Genomic DNA, 21,092 nt, shown 5'->3' with positions numbered 1-21,092 from the left:
CGCTTATTTTTCCGCAATAGAATCAAACACTTGTTCGACTCGAAATAGCCTTGCTCAAGTTCTAATTGAGATTATCTAACACAATAAGGCCAATGCGATATATCAGTAGTCTTTGTTATGCATGTACAACTATGCACAGGCAAATATATGATATAAAATATAAAGACAAAAATAAGACGAGAAAAATGTCATTTGATAAAAATAGATAAAAAATTTATAAACACATTAATTTTACCAAAAAAAGAAAACGTAAATAAAAGAAAAGAAAACATCAAATCATTCCCCCCAGGAAGTCATGAAATCGGTAAATCGGTGTAAAACTAATCTTTGCCATTTCAGGAAGCAAAATCTTTGGGGGCACCTATACTATAGAATGGTGCTCAATATTACATACCCATTCAGGGATACCTACCAAATAATGAGGGTGCGACGAATTACCCAAATCTACCCAACTTATAATTTGAGAAAGTGAACTTGTAAAATAAAAAAAAATAAAATAAAAAAAAAAATAGTGCAACATTGTGGCATAAAGCACCATGAATTAATCAATCTATTGTACATATACAATCTAACTTAAGTAGCGGCTATCTCCCCTTATGCATATAGACCTGGTTAAATAATATTTTAATAATTTATTACTTAGAATATTGAGTATGTAACAAGCAATGCGTGAAGTCGATGTATAAAAGCTAGCATGTAATAATTCTTAGACAAAAGTCTTCTCTCATTCTAAGCTTGTAAATATAAACGTCTGTATATCATGTTAAAATCCAGTTGTTACATAAATAGAGATGTTTTACATACATTCATAAAATTACTATGTATTTGAATAATTTCGAATATCGTTAAAATCAGCAGTAAACATGTCGCTCTGTCGAACAACAAATATAATATAAATAGTAATTTATCTCATAATCCATTTCACACATATAAAAACCATGTTAGATGTATATCAAATATTATATTAAAAAACCCTGTACAAACTCCAAAATGTACACACTTAATAAAGTACATTATCCATACGTAGTAACAATATGAAATAAAAATTCAAAAATGTTTATATTCAACTAAATGTCAAATTTCAGTTCTTACTTAAGCCCGAATGTAAAGTGCACATGATGAGGTGACGAGTCTGAAATTGACTAGAATTAACCATTCAAATATCACATTCATATCGAATGGAGACGAAAGATTTATCATTCGATCTACATATGACATAAAGACAAAAGTATTATAGATTAGAAATGTACACGTGGCCGTTGACTGATACAGTAGACAAATTTCAGTTCTCACATTAGCGCTGGCAAAAGCGCACCTGACGAGGTGACGAGTCTGAAATGGACTATACTGTTACACAGTGCATAGACCTCTAAAATCACAAAAATGCAAAATTTTACAACAGTCAATTAAAATGTGTATACATGGTTTACGTCAGTGTTAAGTCAATATACTAGACTAGCCCATGAAGAAAATGTCTGATTTCTACAGTTTATCTATGTTCTGGATTTTGATGATTTCACACGTTTGCGTTGACATGGCTTTTTGACGCAAGATTGTTTTGGCCTCGGACACTGAAACTCAACATTAGAGGCCATAACAAAGCTTTCTGATTTGGGAACGTTTCTTGGTTGCCAAAACTCTATGGAAATGAATTGTTTCAGATGTTTTATCTTGCCATGCAAATATGTGGGTCGACCTGAAAGGATTTAGTTTGATGAGTTAGTCTAAAATTGCCTGTACCGTGTAGAGCACGCCTGAGATCCAGCATTTGCATCTCTGAAACCAGTGCCATTTACGAGGTCGGACAGTTTCCGTACTTTCCAGTCAACAACCTGTTTCAGTCTGTTATCTATGGATTCTGCGTTGTTGTTAGTCCAAATGTCCTAACATAATTGGCTTTTCGTTCGTCGTGCGATGTTCTACCCCTTGATTTTTGTATGTATGTGGCGTCACAAAACACCTCCCCAGATTAAACGTCCTATCAATGCCAACTATACTATCCCCTCAGCCCTCACCGACACAGTTTGCCAGGAAGTTTGTCAGTTGTTCGTTAGTATATACGACGACGCTTGGCAAAGATGTGCTGATCAGGTCCCAAAATCTAATTTTCTAACACAAGGGTCTGTTTTTAGGCTCAGTTATATGTGTTGTTGGGACACAAAGTATTTTCCGCATCAGATGATGTTTCTGCCTCCGTTGGTGTAATGCTATATATATTGTTATGAGAGTATTTCTATCAACTTTATGTTTCATATTCTAAGAATATTTAGTCTTGATGTCTATGTCTATGAAGTCTCTCCTCCCCTATCCATCCTTTTCTTTTCTGCTCTGTAAAAATACTATGATTATTATAATATGTTGATTATCATTAAACCATTGCTAAGTTTTGTATATGCATAATTGCATTACGGAGAGGACATTGATAAGTTATATGTATAATTGTATTACGGATAGGACATGTATAATTGTATTATGGAGAGGACATTGATAAGTTATATGTATAATTGTATTACGGATAGGACATTGATAAGTTATATGTATAATTGTATTACGGATAGGACATTGATAAGTTATATGTATAATTGTATTACGGATAGGACATGTATAATTGTATTACGGAGAGGACATTGATAAGTTATATGTATAATTGTATTACGGAGAGGACATTGATAAGTTATATGTATAATTGTATTATGGACAGGACATTGATAAGTTATATGTATAATTGTATTACGGAGAGGACATGTATACTTGTATTACGGAGAGGACATTGATAAACGGGGGCGGGACACCTAAGATGTCTTGGGCTACGCAGACGCTGACGCACCGCGGTTGGTGCAATTTCAGTTCAAGCCACGCCCATCAACTTAGAGGGCGGAGCTTCGTAAGATCATAGACCAGTATAGACCACTATTTACCTCTGTACCATTGCTAGTTAATAATTCAACATGACATCACTTCTTTTCGGCAGCAGCTACATCGAGCGATTGAGACGATATTGCAACAACGATATATAGACACCGGGAGGTACACTTTTCTTCGGGAAAAAACACTTTTTCGTATGACCAATATATAATCTGACCCTGATGTTGGTGTCTAGTAGGTGTCGTCCACATATGACCCCGACTGTTGGTACTCATATGACCCTGACTGTTTGAACCTGACTGTTGGTGTCTAGTGGGTGCCGTCCTCATATGATCCTGGCTGTTGGTGTCTAGTGGGTGCCGTCCTCATACGACCCTGACTGTTGGTGTATAGTGGGTGCCGTCCTCATATGACCCTGACTGTTGGTGTCTAGTGGTTGCCGTCCTCATATGACCCTGACTCTTGGTGTCTAGTGGGTGCCGTCCTCATATGACCCTGACTCTTGGTGTATAGTGGGTGCCGTCCTCATATGACCCTGACTGTTGGTGTATAGTGGGTGCCGTCCTCATATGATCCTGGCTGTTGGTGTCTAGTGGGTGCCGTCCTCATACGACCCTGACTGTTGGTGTATAGTGGGTGCCGTCCTCATATGACCCTGACTGTTGGTGTCTAGTGGTTGCCGTCCTCATATGACCCTGACTCTTGGTGTCTAGTGGGTGCCGTCCTCATATGACCCTGACTCTTGGTGTATAGTGGGTGCCGTCCTCATATGACCCTGACTGTTGGTGTATAGTGGGTGCCGTCCTCATATGTTCCTGACTCATTGGTGTCTAGTGGGTGCCGTCCTCATACGACCCTGACTTTTAGTGTCTAGTGGGTGCCGTCCTCATACGACCCTGGCTGTTGGTGTCTAGTGGGTGCCGTCCTCATACGACCCTGGCTGTTGGTGTCTAGTGGGTGCCGTCCTCATATGACCCTGACTCTTGGTGTCTAGTGGGTGCCGTCCTCATATGACCCTGACTCTTGGTGTCTAGTGGGTGCCGTCCTCATACGACCCTGATTTTTAGTGTCTACGGGGTGCCGTCCTCATATGAACCTAACTGTTGGTGTCTAGTGGATGCAGTCCTCATATGACCCTGACTGTTGGTGTCTAGTGGATGCCGTCCTCATATGACCCTGCCTGTTGGTGTCTAGTGGGTGCCGTCCTCATATGACCCTGACTGTTGGTGTCTAGTGGGTGCCGTCCTCATATGAACCTGACTGTTGGTGTCTAGTGGATGCAGTCCTCATATGACCCTGGCTGTTGGTGTCTAGTGGATGCAGTCCTCATACGACCCTGACCGTTGGTGTCTAGTGGGTGCCGTCCTCATATGACCCTGGCTGTTGGTGTCTAGCTAGTGGGTGCCGTCCTCATATGACCCTGACTGTTGGTGTCTAGTGGGTGCCGTCCTCATACGACCCTGGCTGTTGGTGTCTAGTGGGTGCCGTCCTCATATGACCCTGGCTGTTGGTGTCTAGTGGGTGCCGTCCTCATATGACCCTGACTCATTGGTGTCTAGTGGATGCCGTCCTCATATGACCCTGACTGTTGGTGTCTAGTGGTTGCCGTACTCATATGACCATGACTGTTGGTGTCTAGTGGTTGCCGTACTCATATGACCATGACTGTTGGTGTCTAGTGGGTGCCGTCCTCATATGACCCTGCCTGTTGGTGTCTAGTGGGTGCCGTCCTCATACGACCCTGACTGTTGGTGTCTAGTGGGTGCCGTCCTCATATGACCCTGACTCTTGGTGTCTAGTGGATGCCGTCCTCATATGACCCTGCCCGTTGGTGTCTAGTGGGTGCCGTCCTCATATGACCCTGACTGTTGGTGTCTAGTGGGTGCCGTCCTCATATGACCCTGACTGTTGTTGTCTAGTGGGTGCTGTACTCATATGAACCTGACTGTTGGTGTCTAGTGGGTGCCGTACTCATATGACCCTGGCTGTTGGTGTCCACATGGTTGACGATCACGGCGGAATGGCCACTAACTGAAGTCGGTTATGCCTACATGGTTGACGATCACGACGGAATGGCCACTAACTGAAGTCGGTTATGCCTACATGGCTTGACGATCACGACGGAATGGCCACTAACTGAAGTCGGTTATGCCTACATGGTTTGACGATCACGACGGAATGGCCACTAACTGAAGTCGGTTATGCCTACATGGTTTGGTGATCACGACGGAATGGCCACTAACTGAAGTCGGTTATGTCTACATGGTTTGACGATCACGACGGAATGGCCACTAACTGAAGTCGGTTATGCCTACATGGTTTCGCGATCACGACGGAATGGCCACTAACTGAAGTCGGTTATGCCTACATGGTTTGACGATCACGGCGGAATGGCCACTCACTGAAGTCGGTTATGTCTACATGGTTTGACGATCACGACGGAATGGCCACTAACTGAAGTCGGTTATGCCTACATGGCTTGACGATCACGGCGGAATGGCCACTAACTGAAGTCGGTTATGCCTACATGGTTTGACGATCACGACGGAATGGCCACTAACTGAAGTCGGTTATGTCTACATGGTTTGACGATCACGACGGAATGGCCACTAACTGAAGTCGGTTATGCCTACATGGTTTGACGATCACGACGGAATGGCCACTCACTGAAGTCGGTTATGCCTACATGGTTTGACGATCACGACGGAATGGCCACTAACTGAAGTCGGTTATGCCTACATGGTTTCGCGATCACGATGGAATGGCCACTAACTGAAGTCGGTTATGCCTACATGGTTTGGCGATCACGACGGAATGACCGATATATCACGGCACAGTTTAATAACCTTACCCAACCAAATAAATAAATGTACATACCGTCTAATTCTGACACTGGAAGTGATTGGTAGGACACAGAAAGACAGTCGAACATGGACCTGGTTGAAAGGAAGATGGAAGTTTGTTATCTGTTTCTTACATAGTCCTTGCTTCCTTTATAGATAAGATGAGTGTATTGTTAATTATAATAATCCTCAATCACATATAGCTACTAATGAAACAAATGCAATATATTTTATTATAATCCACGTTACATTGTGCGAGATTTGCTAAAAAGTAGGGACAACAAAGAACATGTAGCGTGTATCCCGTTTTGAGTGTCGCGTGGTAACAAATAGGATCCAAGAATGTAATATTTGGACCTGTGATGGCCTATAGGGAGTATTTTATGGATACTCTGACAGTGGTATGGATTTATAGAGGTGAGGGCACACTCTCGATGTTTACATCGCTGCGTGGAAGCGAAGTGTTGTATTCTGAAAATTTGCTTTACTCGCCCTTTCTACAGAATAATTCTGATGCACGGATGTGGTCGTATGATATTTGTCAGATGATAGTTGTCAGTTGATAGTTGTCAGTTGATAGTTGGCAGTTGATAGTTTTCAGATGATGTTTTTTTTTCGCATGAAAGTTCTATTTGGTTCAAAACAACAATGTCTTGAGATCAAAATGGATATATTTACGCCAAAGAATTATATCACATTTTATTCATATTCTGATGGCAATAGAATTATCATTTGGATTTATTTTTTGCATTTTAAATGACAGATGAAAGACACTTTGAGGAACAGAAAGTCCGTGCCGACTGCATGATTGGGAAATAAGGAAAAACAAGTAAACTTTAAACAAAATATCTACTCATAATCACCTCACGACAATTCTTATTAGGGATTAATTTGAACTAGGTAACTGTATTGGCCTCTGATAAACGGAAAGTGTTTACTCCCCGTCTTTTCGTCAAAAGTCAGTGATATCACAACATTAAATGAAAACTGTTTTCTTGGTCTTGATTAGGTGACAAGAATTTTCATTCGAAAACTGTTTGCCTGATTTGACTAATGCTCAGTATCAGATCAGTTTAATGTTACCAGCCATGGGTTAAGTCTTCCCGTCGGTGCCCTGACAAAGGAATGTTTATAAATATGAAAATCCTTGCTGAAGCATGCCATTGAAATGGTCACTATTTTCTCAAGCGATATAAAGTCAGACGCGCACGATATATCTCGATATGCCTACAATGCAGTAGTTTCGCTGTCAGCGCACTAGTTCTCATTTGAGGATGTTACTTAATTAACCCGCATTCCAACTTGATTAGCATGCCGGTTGTCGTCGATGAAGTAGAACATATCGTCTTAATCTTCTTGTACGTATGTATTGTTCACGTTTTGCCTTCGTTTTCTCCGGTTGAGTTATGATTGTACAAAAGACTTGCTGATGGGTTTGTTCATCACTCATTCCTCTTGACCTCTTTCGAGTTTTTGGTCGCCTGCTATGATCAATTCATGTCCTTAGCATTATTGCCGAGTCCTAGAAGGATGAAACAGCTATATGATGTCCGTGGCTTTACTGACGAGTCCTAGAAGGACGAAACAACTGTATGATACCATTTACTTTACTTTGGCTCTTCTGCATCTAACTATCAATCTGTCTTGCATTGTACCAATACCTTGTGTATCTTATGTACCACCCGTTGAGGCATGCACTGTTTCAACCTTATCATTTCATGTCACCCGATAGCAATATCAAAGCCAGTGCTGTCCCTGATGCTCTGTCTTGTAGCTTGGAATCTTGATCTAAATCGGTTTATCAGGTCTGTCCGCCCGTTTCGCTGATGTAAGGAAATGAGTCGTTCATATTCGCTTACAGCTTCATCTCGGATTTCTTTTACTCTGTCAATTTGATTAATCTTTACCAAAACCTCCATGTAACTTAGATAACAATACAGCGGAAGTTGATAGCCAGGGATGGCCATTCTAACCACCGGCGTTATACCTATTGACCTCTCCCATAAGGGCACAGCCTCTTGGTATCGTCCCTGTACCACATAAGACCCTGCTAGTAGTTCTAACATTTCCATGACGTTTACGTTTCTCGGAGTTTCGACATCCCGTATTTTCAGAACCTCATTGAAGTAGGGAATAGCCGTATTATAATTTCGTAGTCGATGATTCATCCTCCCCAGGTTTTCTAAAGTAGCCAGACGACCTATCCCATGAATTCCCGGGGTTCTGGCTAGTGTTAGTTCCGCCTGATACAACATATCCATGGCCGTTTTGTTGTCGCCGTGTGCTGATTTCTGCAGTGCGACATTGTTGAGAGACGCAACCATGGCCTGCACGCCCTCCTTGAGCATTGTCCTGATTTCTAGTGCTTCCGAGAAGTATTCTAATGCTGCGTCGTAGTCTTGACCTGTTTGTTTTAATGAACCTAAACTGTTGTAACACTTGGACGATATTCTATTGTACTTTGTCCCAAATCTCTTAATACTTCTGCTTAGAGCTTCCCGCAAGCAACGCTCTCCCTCGTCGCGGAGTTCTGAAACAAATACAGACCAGTGTCTATTTCACGTTTGAAATTCTTAACTAGTAAAAGGAAATATATATATATATATATATATATACATTTTAAAATGTATAATTGTCAAGTAGTAATAACGACAGTACAGACAAGTAAATTGTCGAATTTTCGAGGCAATCTGCCCCTAACTATCGACATTACTGCTCTTTCCCATACATTATTAACTTTACAATATACGATTACTTTTTACACTAGATTGGAATCAATGCTAAATGTCTATAAATGGTTATCCAGCTTCCCTCACTTCCAGTAAATATGACTGCCTGTGAGACAACTGGATCTGCAGAGGACAATGTAAAGTTTAAAAAGAAACTTCAACCTGGATTAATCACAAAGCACAATAGTAGCGAGGAAAGAAAGGAAATATTCAAGATCCCAAGTGTTTGAATTGGGGCAGATAAAATGTGACAATAGAGTGAACCGCACTATCAAAACTTACTCTACATTTATTTACAGCCCGACGCCATTTGTTAAACAATAGAAGTTATATGAACAAACATAACCTGCCAGTCCGTATACTCTGCCAAGGTTAATTAAGGTGTTGAGAATGGGCTCTTCGTCATACAATCCGAGCTGGTCAGCTATGCTAATTGAAGTTTGTAGGACTCTGACAAAATTTAATTAATAACAATTTTACTTGCTTTCAAATATTCACAAAAGTAATGCGTGATCGATCATACTATTTATCAATGTGAAATGTGCAATGATTTAAAATATATTGTTAATGCAACACACAATCACGCTTGCTATTGTCTTCTCTCTATCTCTATTTGCGATGATTGTGCATCTAAAACTTGTTTCAAAGTTTGCTGAAATTTATTTTCATTGAATAGCTTTGACCTGGTATAAAACACCTCGTTTGCGTAACTAATAAGTGTTTGGCATACACACCTTGAACTTTCATTAAATAAAACTAAATTATGATTGGTAACAGACATATAACAGGACTTCTTAATTTTCATCTATTCGTGAAGAGAAAACTTATCATATAACTAATTTCATATTAGTCACACATCAAACATACTCTAGCGCTTCAGCTTTTCGTGACTGATGGTTGAGGTTTTCTCCGAGGTCTGAGTAGATGGTGACGTGTGTCGGACATAAGGGGTCGTCACCAAGTAGTGCCAGACTCGTTCTGTAGTTGTTTTCTGCTTCACTAAACTTCGCCTACGATGATGGATTAATAATTATTAAAGATAACATTGTTAGAATGAACTATTTGTTTTGGTTTGCAATATTTGAAAATTCAAATGAATATCCGAAAGAGCCTTACCGAAGACTGGCGGGATAGACATGACATAATAATGACATTTAACTTTATAAAACCTAGGATTGAAACATAGATTTAACGATACCCTTTCAACTGTGAGCATTTTGCCGTATCCACCCCGAAGTATAGCTTCATCCGCGGGTCGTCCAAACTGCGGAGTTATCTCCAAGCATTTACGGTAAAAAGAGACACTCTCATCTATAATATAATTACGGGGTTTTATCAACATCATGGTCGAAATATGAACTGGTATTGATTGGATATGATGTTGAATCCTTGAATATCTGGGTATGTTCGGAACATTACCATTGATAGGCGACTGGTTTCTGTAATATCCATATATTTAATATTTGTAAATAAGTAAAATTAAATGTTTACTGTTAAGAAAGCATTGTCTTATGGAACATCCATAGTTTTCATATCAACTGCTTTGGGAAAAGCTTCATGTGATACCAATAAAGTTTAAATGAGAACAAAACTTGATACCACACACGACGGATATAAAGATACTAAACCTCCCATGTAGTTGTGCAGTAGTTGTGAGGATGAAGCCACGAGGTCCACAAACATATGGTACGTGTCACCAGTACTATATTCTACGTCACTGAGAAGCTTCTGTAGATTTGGAAACTCATGGCTGAGTTGTTCAAGCGCTTGTGTGTATTCTGTTGTGTCGAGTTTGGAGCTGATGTTCTTTAGAACGTTGCCAAACACACGACAATATCTATCTCTCACCTCTGCGACATAAAAATATTATAGAGAAAATGCCATGTCAGGGAAGGATAGAAGCATACAATTTGAAACAAGATATTTGCAAACGTTAAAGAATATTCAAGTGATTATATACGATTCATACTTCGCTTATCACATATGATGTTGGATATCCGAAGGCAATCTCGAAGAATGCCGTGTATGTTGTATCGCCCTTCTGATTGATCAAAACTTAGGATGTGATGATCATGCAAGTAGTTCATCGTTCTGTCGAGGTCTTGACGTTGAAGATTCATAGGTAGAGATGGGTTTTCTGCCTGGGTTATATTATCTGTATATATACAATTTACATATCACATATGTCACGATTTTTAATTAAAATACATTCAATGTACTAGTAATTCTATATTAACAGAACCCTGTATTTTGTCTTTCAGGATGTGATGAAACGTTTTAATGTTTTCAGCAGGTCGTTAGGGTGAGTACTATTGAAATCACGTCTTAAAATATTTGACTGCAGAAAGTTTACCACTATGCATCCATCAAATCTTATTCATTTAAGAATATGCTTTATGGGACTTACATATCATCCCACGAGCTTGCTCTAGTTGAAATGACGCTGGGATGTATTCCAAAGCTGCGAGTCGTTGTTGAAACAGGACAGATAACTGCTGGATCATCTGGCTGTAGATTAAACCTGAAAGTATGGCCATATATTCATTGTAGTAACAAAGATTGTCAAAAGAATGCATTAATACTGTGATTTCGTTGAGTAAATTGAGCCTTTTCTGTATTGGGTAACTATATATTTGTAGTAAGTAATGATGGTGGTTTATTTCCCGTCGTTGAAACTGTTCGTTGGCTTTCGGCACATTCTTTGAATTTCAACATATTTTTCAACAAGAGGCATTGTTGTTTTAGGGAATACATTGTAATAGGAAGTCAGTTATATACTGTTTCATATAAGTTTTTGTCTTTTTCACCTGTATATTTACCTGAGATTTACCTGTGTTTTACACAGTACATTTCCAAACTTGGAATAAATACGTACATGTATTTCGTATAAACTGACCATTCAAAACACTGAACATCTTCAAAACACTGAAATATTTCCTTGTGTTTTGAAAAAAAGTGACTTAGAATTATACATGTATATGAACAACTTTAATTTAGAAGAACAAAATTGATATAACTAAATTATTGCTTTTATATCAGACATAGCTTTCAATGTTAAAACTGTATGGTACAATGTATATACTGACTTAAGTTTTTTTTTTTATTACCAAATACTTTTTTGCTTTGTAGTATATATTATAAATCATATGTGCATACCTTAGAACATATATATAATATTTGAATCGTTTTCCTTCTTGGTTGGAAGACAGGTTTTGATGTTCTATCTTTCTAAATGATATATAGGAGATTTTCTTTTTGGAATGAATAAATAGTATTCAACTCCTTTGGAAAGCTTGAAAGGTGAATTTTAGACTGATCTGAACACACTGATCGGGACCATTATGTCCTGTTATACACAGAAGATACAGTGTTTCTCTGATTAATATCAAATGCAAGAAAGGCACAAAGTTCAGCTACTTGAGTGTTACAATCCATGGTAGGCCTTTACAAACAGAACCTTGGTGATCAAACACAAAGGACTAGTTTCTTGTCTATTGTTAGAGTAAAAACAATAACTACCAAATGAATTCTTTAATATTTTGTATTATATATCAGTACTGTTATTTGAATCTGAGATATAATCGTTTAAAAAGAAGTGAAAACACAGGACACATTCATTTCAAACGTTGTAAGCCTTGTGATCTTCAACTCGGAATTTTATTATTTACGACAATGACGGATGTTATCGAGTTAAGATAGGATACGATTAATCCTTATAACTCCTTTTAATGAAAACATATCTATAGAAATATTATTATCATCATCATCATCAGATAACGGTCGACTTTAAGAAACCTTTACTTGTATCTTGAATATATATCCATAATGTATGATATGCTTCCTATCTATTATGTCCTTTTTGTCTGTATCATTGTAATATGACACTTCGTACTGTACATTTGTTTGTTATGTATCTGGGAAACTTGAAGGCAAATCAACTTGACGCAATATGCAACCAATCGTAAAACAGAACAAGATAACAACACAAAAAAGTATTTAGTACTTGTGCATAGTTATGTCGATGTCCAATAAGCAAACATATTAATACATTGATTAAGTACATTGAAATATCGAAATATACAACATGTAAGATCGAAATGAAAAATATGTAATACGGAAATAAAAAAAGAATATCTGAAATATATTTTTTTAAATAGTAGTCAATAAAAAACTGAAGATAAAGATTACATTTATTTCAATAACTTACTATGTTTAGTTAGTGTAATTATGAGCAATGAAATGGTAAGCTAATACAGGGTAAACTAAATTTAATACATGTAATAGAGATTTGATTTCATATAAGTGCCAACAGGTGATTTTTACTGGTAAATTTACCTGTTGGCAATGACCCTCATTTTAGGAAAAAGACTGTAATCCCTATCAAAACAAATTGCCCTCTAAATTTAGAAATGGAAAATGTACTCTCGACCATGACCATCGTCAATTTAATACACGTTTGTTTTCACAATGGTTTCAACTCTTGTCGATGTTGCACGAATATGTTATTTTTAGTATGGTACGTGTCACATTTCAGTATGGTACATGTATGATTTCAGTAAGGTACATGTATGATTTCAGTAAGGTACATGTATGATTTCAGTATGATACATGTTCGGATTCAGTAAGGTACATGTATGATTTCAGTATGACACATGTCTGATTTCAGTAAGGTACATGTGTGATTTCAGTAAGGTACATGTGTGATTTTAGTAAGGTACATGTGTGATTTGAGTAAGGTACATGTGTGATTTTAGTAAGGTACATGTGTGATTTGAGTAAGGTACATGTCTGATTTGAGTAAGGTACATGTCTGATTTCAGTAAGGTACATGTATGATTTCAGTAAGGTACATGTATGATTTCAGTAAGGTACATGTATGATTTCAGTATGATACATGTTCGGATTCAGTAAGGTACATGTATGATTTCAGTATGACACATGTCTGATTTCAGTAAGGTACATGTGTGATTTCAGTATGACACATGTCTGATTTCAGTAAGGTACATGTGTGATTTGAGTAAGGTACATGTGTGATTTGAGTAAGGTACATGTGTGATTTGAGTAAGGTACATGTGTGATTTGAGTAAGGTACATGTGTGATTTGAGTAAGGTACATGTCTGATTTGAGTAAGGTACATGTCTGATTTGAGTAAGGTACATGTCTGATTTCAGTAAGGTACATGTATGATTTCAGTAAGGTACATGTATGATTTCAGTATAGTACATGTGTGATTTTAGTATGCAGACCCTGCTTTCCGGTTTGCACTAGATATGCTGTGTGAGATAACTACTTTTGTTAGTCTAGTCAGCATGACTTCATTTCGGATTTGTATACATTGTACACAATTATTGCTAATTTAAATGTTGTATTGATCAAGATTCAAAAACAATTGGCATGGTTATTTTTCTGTTATATAATGTTCCATAACTTACTAGAAACTGTACCCTTGCAGATTGTTTTAGATTTTGATTTAAATTTGGAGTATGTATCTCTTTTTTACACTCCCTCATTTTGGCCTGTGAGTTTAGCATTTGTCCCAGTGAGAAGGACAATGACTTATGTCCTTAGACATGGAAACACAAAACCATTCCTATGGTATTCCTAATTGAGGCTTAGCACTATCTTGATGCGCAATATATGATAGCATTAGGAGATATGCCATGCTTCAATTTTTAAGTTCCGTCCTTGGAGTCACCTAAATGTTTTAAATGGGAGTTCAGTTAGATCAGACAAATTCATATAGGCGCCGTCTTTTAAATGACCTTGATATGTAGATATGGTAAGTCAGTCTAACCGACTAGTCAACCAGGATCTGGCACTATTTACTACACATTGTTAGTGTCTGTGTATAACTGGTATGACGTCACACCGGTCCTAATATGGTAACACACTAATATAAGCGAAATAATACTATTTTTATACAGACCACTTAGAAAAAGAGACAACAGGTGAATTGTGTCGGGATATCTTCCGTGTAAAATGATCTGATAGTATCAGTGTGTGTTTTTCAGAGACGACCTTGGGTTTAACGTTGAAGGATTGGATCACTTATAATAGAGGTGTATTGCGTCATCTTCATTTGTTTCAGCGAAGCTACTTACAAAACAACAAAACAACACCTATTTACCAGGTTTCTCGTCCGCTGGGAAGAATTCGTCACTGAGGTACTCTATTCTGGAAGCAGTCAGCAACATAATCATCTCATCAGCTGTATAATCGCTTAGCTGGGTACCTGGCGAGAAGAATTAAATCAATTTTCTCATAATACATTGTTTTTGTCAATTCCGTCACATCTTTACAATAAAACATGTAAAAAAACAACGATATATAATTGTTCTATTGCCATTGATAGATCATTTATAACCTATTCAGAATTCTCTATACAAACTATGTAGCAGATCCGAGCCTTTTTACATTATATTACTTTATATGAATATAATACATCATAAGTTGCAACTTTTAAGCTATCCACATGCTATTCGGAGCCTTTAAAGTACAAAGTTATATCATTCATGACGATACCTATCATTTGTAGGGCGAGCGGAAGGCCTTCACACAGAGCGGCTATTTTTCTCAAATTTGCTCTACTTTCCTCTGGGGCGATTTCACACAGAAAAATAAACGATTCCTCCTCATTGAGAGGTAAAAGTTCATGAAAAAATCCCAGATGTCTTTCTGCTTCCGGTATAGCAACACATGACGTTAGAATGATGTGTACATGTTCTGACGTCTGTGTAAGCCTCTGAATGAAGTTGATGAAGTACATATATTCGTCACTCTCAATAACGTTCTCACAATTGTCAATAATCAAAATCATTTCATGGTTCAAGTTATGAATAAAATCAGTAATTAAAGATGCTGCCTGATTCATATTTCCTCTCATTTCATCGTACATATGTAGCTCGCACAAAATCCGCCTGTATAGCTGGAACATTGGCTTGGCCTTTGGGAGCAGTCGAACAACAACCTTTGATGTATTGATCGTCCTTTCCTGGAACCGTCTTGTTAGTTCTAATGCTGTACTGCTCTTTCCTACGGATTTCAAACCGAATACCCCCATGACTTTGTGACTATCCCAAGCTTCTTCAAACTGTAGCAGGCATTCTTCCCTCCCTACAAAAGGGTACAATAATAAATCCGACATTATCTATGTTGTTTCCGTCATGTGTGCTCCAACCTCTAAATATGTAATAAATACATCAGATAAATTATCAGTTAATCACCAATGCATGCAAATCTGATATATCATGCATTCACGGAAGCCATTGCAGTATAATGCATTTGCCTTGTCCATTGTAGACCCGTTCGAGTTTCGCAGTGGTTTACCGTACGTAACCATGCGTTAAGTTATTCGATAAGCTGTAGCTATATATACCTACACTGAAAAATATACCAGGTATTTGTTCTCAGGGAGTACACGTTAATTAAGGACAGGGTGTCCCAAAACAATGGCATTGGCACATTAAGGCCAGGGTGTCCCAAATGTGTTAAACCCTTATTAAACACGGGGAATGTGCTTTACAATAAAGATATATTGAAATTGTACTTTCGTTATCTAAATGGTGCATATCAAAACAATTCTAACACACCTACTAGCTAAACTGAATGCTGCACATAACATATATCAAGAATATCATTTTTTGGTCATATCTAGACCTTCCGGAACTTGATATATCTATTAATCGATATCATGCTTGCCTCAGATCAAAGTACTATAACTATAGGTCACCACAGATATTGTAAACATGATTCAATATACATATATACATGTACAATGAAATCCAGAAGATGTCAGCGGAAAGTAGTGGACGATTACGTAATCACTGTTACTACATTTAGAAAAAAAGACATTTGTCAATAGGGTTATATAGTATAGTAATTGCGTTTAATGAAGTAAAAAAACCAACAACAACTTGCGAATACATCTGTATAAAGAAAGCTGTACCCTCGATAACTGTGTGTGTGATGAACGTTACTGTTGTGATAACTGTGTGTGTGATGAACGTTACTGTTGTGATAACTGTGTGTGTGATGAACGTTACTGTTGTGATAATTGTGTGTGTGATGAACGTTACTGTTGCGATAACTGTGTGTGTGATGAACGTTACTGTTGTGATAACTGTGTGTGTGATGAACGTTACTGTTGCGATAACTGTGTGTGTGATGAACGTTACTGTTGTGATAACTGTGTGTGTGATGAACGTTACTGTTGCGATAACTGTGTGTGTGATGAACGTTACTGTTGTGATAACTGTGTGTGTGATGAACGTTACTGTTGCGATAACTGTGTGTGTGATGAACGTTACTGTTGTGATAACTGTGTGTGTGATGAACGTTACCGTTGCGATAACTGTGTGTGTGATGAACGTTACTGTTGTGGTCTGTTCGTCGATAACGTGACGTACAGTTGTTTTTTTTCTACAGTTCCTTCACCTTTTATCATTCAGGTTTATCTTTTATTGAGTGATCTAGCTACTATGTTAACGATCCCATACGAGGACATTGACAAACAATGACCCTGGCTTCTGTATCAAATACCCGGCTACGTTTTTGTTTAATAATTTTAATCGCTCCTGTCCGACTGTTTAATCGCCATAGAAACATAGTATTACAACATTTTATCTATATTATCACTATATATAACCGTTGATTGGTCTTACCTCAATATATTATTAAAATGTTGAAAACAAATTTTGTGTTTCTTCACACGAACTATATATTTTTCCTAGGAACGGTCGCCTGTAGTCGTAACGTCATAGGAACGGTCCCATATTGGCAGCGCAAAATTTGATAACAGCGGTTACGTATATTTTCGACTGATCAGGTTTATACTTTAATGTGTACCACTTGGGAATTGTTTATATCAACCACCTTTAGTTTTATTATAAAATATAAAAAGATGGATTAGTAACTTCTTTCTCTCTGTGAACAACACAAATTCAATGTCTGTGTTATTGGTAGAACTTATATAGCCTTTAACTCAGCGGTTCAGTTTACTTGTTAATGCTGATTAATAAGGCGTGTTGGAAATGTCAAAAGACCAATGGGTTCGAACATGTGTAGAGTTTTCGTTTATGATTTTAAAGGTCACTTAGGATTGTTAAAGCTTTAAAACCAATTTCGGTATGATCTTTTTTGTATAACAAGAACCTTGATCCCTTATACTCTACTAAGATATCGCCAATTTGAGGCCTTTTAGATAACAGGCGATCAGGTTTGATATACCCCCAAATTATGATATTTCTATGTCATTATATGAGGTCGATATTACAGGTAATCCTTTTCATGTGGTTGTAGAGGCTTTAAACATCTTAATGACTGCAACATTACTGGTTAGGATTGGTTAATGACTGCCACATTACTGGTTAGGACTGGTTAATGACTGCCATATTACTGGTTAGGACTGGTTAATGACTGCCCCATTACTGGTTAGGACTGGTTAATGACTGCAACATTACTGGTTAGGATTGGTTAATGACTGCCACATTACTGGTTAGGACTGGTTAATGACTGCCACATTACTGGTTAGGACTGGTTAATGACTGCCATATAACTGACAAGGATTGGTTAATGACTGCCACATTACTGGTTAGGACTGGTTAATGACTGCCACATTACTGGTTAGGACTGGTTAATGAGAGCCACATTACTGGTTAGGACTGGTTAATGAGAGCCACATTACTGGTTAGGACTGGCTAATGACTGTCACATTACTGGCTACGATTGGTTAATGACTGTCACATAACTGGTTAGGATTGGTTAATGACTGCCACATTACTGGCTAGGATTGGTTAATGACTGTCACATTACTGGTTAGGACTGGTTAATGACTGCCACATTACTTGTTAGGACTGGTTAATGACTGCCACATTACTGGTTAGGACTGGTTAATGACTGTCACATTACTGGTTAGGACTGGTTAATGACTGCCACATTACTGGTTAGGATTGGTTAATAACTATCACATTACTGGTTAGGACTGGTTAATGACTGCCCCATTACTGGTTAGGACTGGTTAATGACTGCCACATTACTGGTTAGGACTGGTTAATGACGCAATTTAAGTAAGGATTAGTTAATGAGTGCCACCTTCCTAGTAAGGATTGGTTAATGAGTGCCACTTGACTTGAATTTTAACTTGAAATGATTCATTTGGAATTATATAATTCTGAAACAAGATATTTCATTTAGCTTGTAATAACAACAAACATTAGACATATATACGGTAGGTACATGCACTTTCCCTTCAACATTTACTATTTGTTTAGGTTGATTATTCCCATCTGAATTTCAACACTATGTGAGTGTTATACAGGCACACAGAACGTTCCTACAGTACCGCAACACTCGGAAATAAGTTGTTTTAAACATCCTCATCTCGCATAACTATTTCAGTTACCCTTACCGGACAAGAGATGTGGTTTATATTCAGCAAATAAAGCAATCTGTACAAGCAAATTTTATTTTCTTTTTATTGCTTTATTTTTATACAGCCTAGGAGTCCCTGGTTTCTTGATAATGCTAACAGCATACACTTGTTTAAAACCTAGATAAGATTGCTTATGTAATACTCTTGGATAAAATCGATGGCTATAATAAACTGTATTTTTACATGAAGCACAACACTCATCTAGTTGTGATTATAAGAATAGATGTCACCAATCTCTATATAAGTACAATAGCAATGGTATCAAGGCAACTCTAAAGACGTTGACCAGATGCCAGGAAGCTTATATAAAATACTAACTTATACAGATTGCTAAAATTATGTTGATGTGTGGACATTGGGACTAGATAAAATTGTAGACAAGTATTAGGTTAGTTGTCTTAGTGAAGCAGGCTATTACAAGTATACGTACATACCTATCATGGTGCCGATTCCTGTTAAGGATGAACTTCTTGGTTCTACGTCACAATAAGAGGTCAATATTTCCCTAACCCAAACCAGAATGTAATATCAAAAGGTTGTGCCGGTGTTATTTATCCGGATGTGGAGCTGAGGACAACCAAATCCAGTCTGCTCATTGTTCGGCAGGGAATCGCTAATGTTATACATACACTGTCATGAAATGTACTTTATATTAGATTACAATACCAGTATATGATATACAACTGTATATATATATATTATATATAGGAGTAACTGGAGATCAGTTAAGAGGCAGAAGAGTGCACAAGCAGCATATACATGCACTCTCTTTAATATAGGAAAATCAAACTAACTTAACATCTTTCCCTTTCTTACAAATATACACAGAGATTGATTCTACCGATAAAAGATATTTATACCCCCGCAACGAAGTTAGGGGGGTATACTGGAATCATGTTGTCCGTCCGTCGGTCCGCCCGTCCCTCCGTCCGTCCGACCGTCCGTAGACACATTTTGTCCGGACAACTCCTAAACCGATGGGCCAATTCCAATGAAACTTCACACAAATACTAATGATCATGTGTAGATGTGCATGCCTCTTTTTCTTCTCTCAAAATTATGGTTGCTATGGGAACTGGTCACTATAAACAGGTTTTCCGATAAGAACCATAACTTTAAATTTGTCCGGTCGACAACTCCTCCTAAACCAAAGGGCCGGAAGATTTCAATGGAACTTAACACAAATAAAGAGGACCATGTGTAGATGTGCATGCCACTTTCTTTTTCTCAAAATTATGGTTGCTATGGCAACTGGTCACTATAAACAGGTTTTCCGATAAGAACCATAATTTTAAGTTTGTCCGGTCGACAACTCCTCCTAAACCGAAGGGCCGATTGGGACAGGGTTTTAATGTCCAGACAACTCTTCCAAAACTTGTGGACTGATTTCAACAAATTTCAGAAATATTGGCATGCGCGGGTTATCTTAGTTAGCCTCTAATTAACAGTTCCAATTCACTATTGACTCGTGCAGATTGCGGGGGTATTAGTTAGCCATCCTAGCGACAGTTCTAGGTTAACATAATACCAACCCCAATACTTACACATATGGATTACCACAACAGAACAGACAGTAGAACGAGAAGGAACCACTTACGTCGGCGGAAATACACGTATATTCTAGGCGAACCCAAACCACCACAAGGAGAAAAAATCAAACCACAATGGTAAGCATGCCAACTCCTAAATCTTCCAAACTGAAGCAAACAGACTATAAGGTAATTAACTTATCAAGTAGACTTCTTATTACAAATGAAATTAATTTACTATCCAAAAGTCTTAAATATACCCCCACACCTAAGTCGAATATCGAAGAATTAAAGACATATGAAATCGTACAATCGAAGATTACGGCTAGCAGAATTTTATCATAAAGATGATTGTGATGAAAGCGTATCGGACCTGGGAGAGGTATCGGCAGACCTTTCTCATACTGAATGTATTAAAATTAATTCTGAGAAACAATATGCATTTATGGCCCTGGATGCAGGGTAATATGGAGGTTCGTTTACCCTTCGGGAAATATGAGAGCTGAGGATAAACAAACCTTCATATTACCCTGCATCCAGGGCCATAGATTGTTTATTATGCCGAAAAATTATCAGTAATGATGATACTCAAAAATAAACTGAAGATATGAAATATCATTTTTATCACAAACCCCTGTGATCCCGGTCGCTCAATTGATACGATTCCAAGTGAAGGAACGCACAAATGGTAAATGG

At 37.9% G+C, this 21,092-nt stretch overlaps 1 protein-coding gene across 1 annotated transcript; it reads right to left on the bottom strand.

Annotated features, from left to right (window-relative positions):
* Positions 1–6,646: 6,646 nt before the first annotated feature.
* On the bottom strand, positions 6,647–19,499 carry LOC117327995. Its single transcript, XM_033885288.1, has 10 exons — positions 19,302–19,499; positions 14,961–15,551; positions 14,566–14,670; positions 10,845–10,958; positions 10,407–10,592; positions 10,066–10,287; positions 9,636–9,748; positions 9,305–9,447; positions 8,784–8,887; positions 6,647–8,238 (listed from the first exon to the last, which is right to left on the bottom strand). Exons 1-10 carry the CDS (start codon positions 19,306–19,308, stop codon positions 7,430–7,432), a joined length of 2,394 nt encoding a protein of 797 aa, XP_033741179.1. The 5' UTR covers positions 19,309–19,499; the 3' UTR covers positions 6,647–7,429.
* Between the last annotated feature and the right edge of the window lie 1,593 nt (positions 19,500–21,092).

This window comes from Pecten maximus, chromosome 5 (genome assembly GCF_902652985.1).
Source record: "Pecten maximus chromosome 5, xPecMax1.1, whole genome shotgun sequence".
NCBI classification, from domain to species: Eukaryota; Metazoa; Mollusca; class Bivalvia; order Pectinida; family Pectinidae; genus Pecten; species Pecten maximus.
This window is presented reverse-complemented; position numbering and strand designations above follow the sequence as displayed.

Excerpts from the sequence above, each read along its gene's own strand:
- LOC117327995 (XM_033885288.1), bottom strand. Across the intron at positions 8,888-9,304 it reads CGAAAAGCTGAAGCGCTAGA|AGTCCTACAAACTTCAATTA; the intron begins GTATGTTTGATG and ends AAATTTTGTCAG. Across the intron at positions 8,239-8,783 it reads CAGAGTATACGGACTGGCAG|AACTCCGCGACGAGGGAGAG; the intron begins GTTATGTTTGTT and ends TATTTGTTTCAG.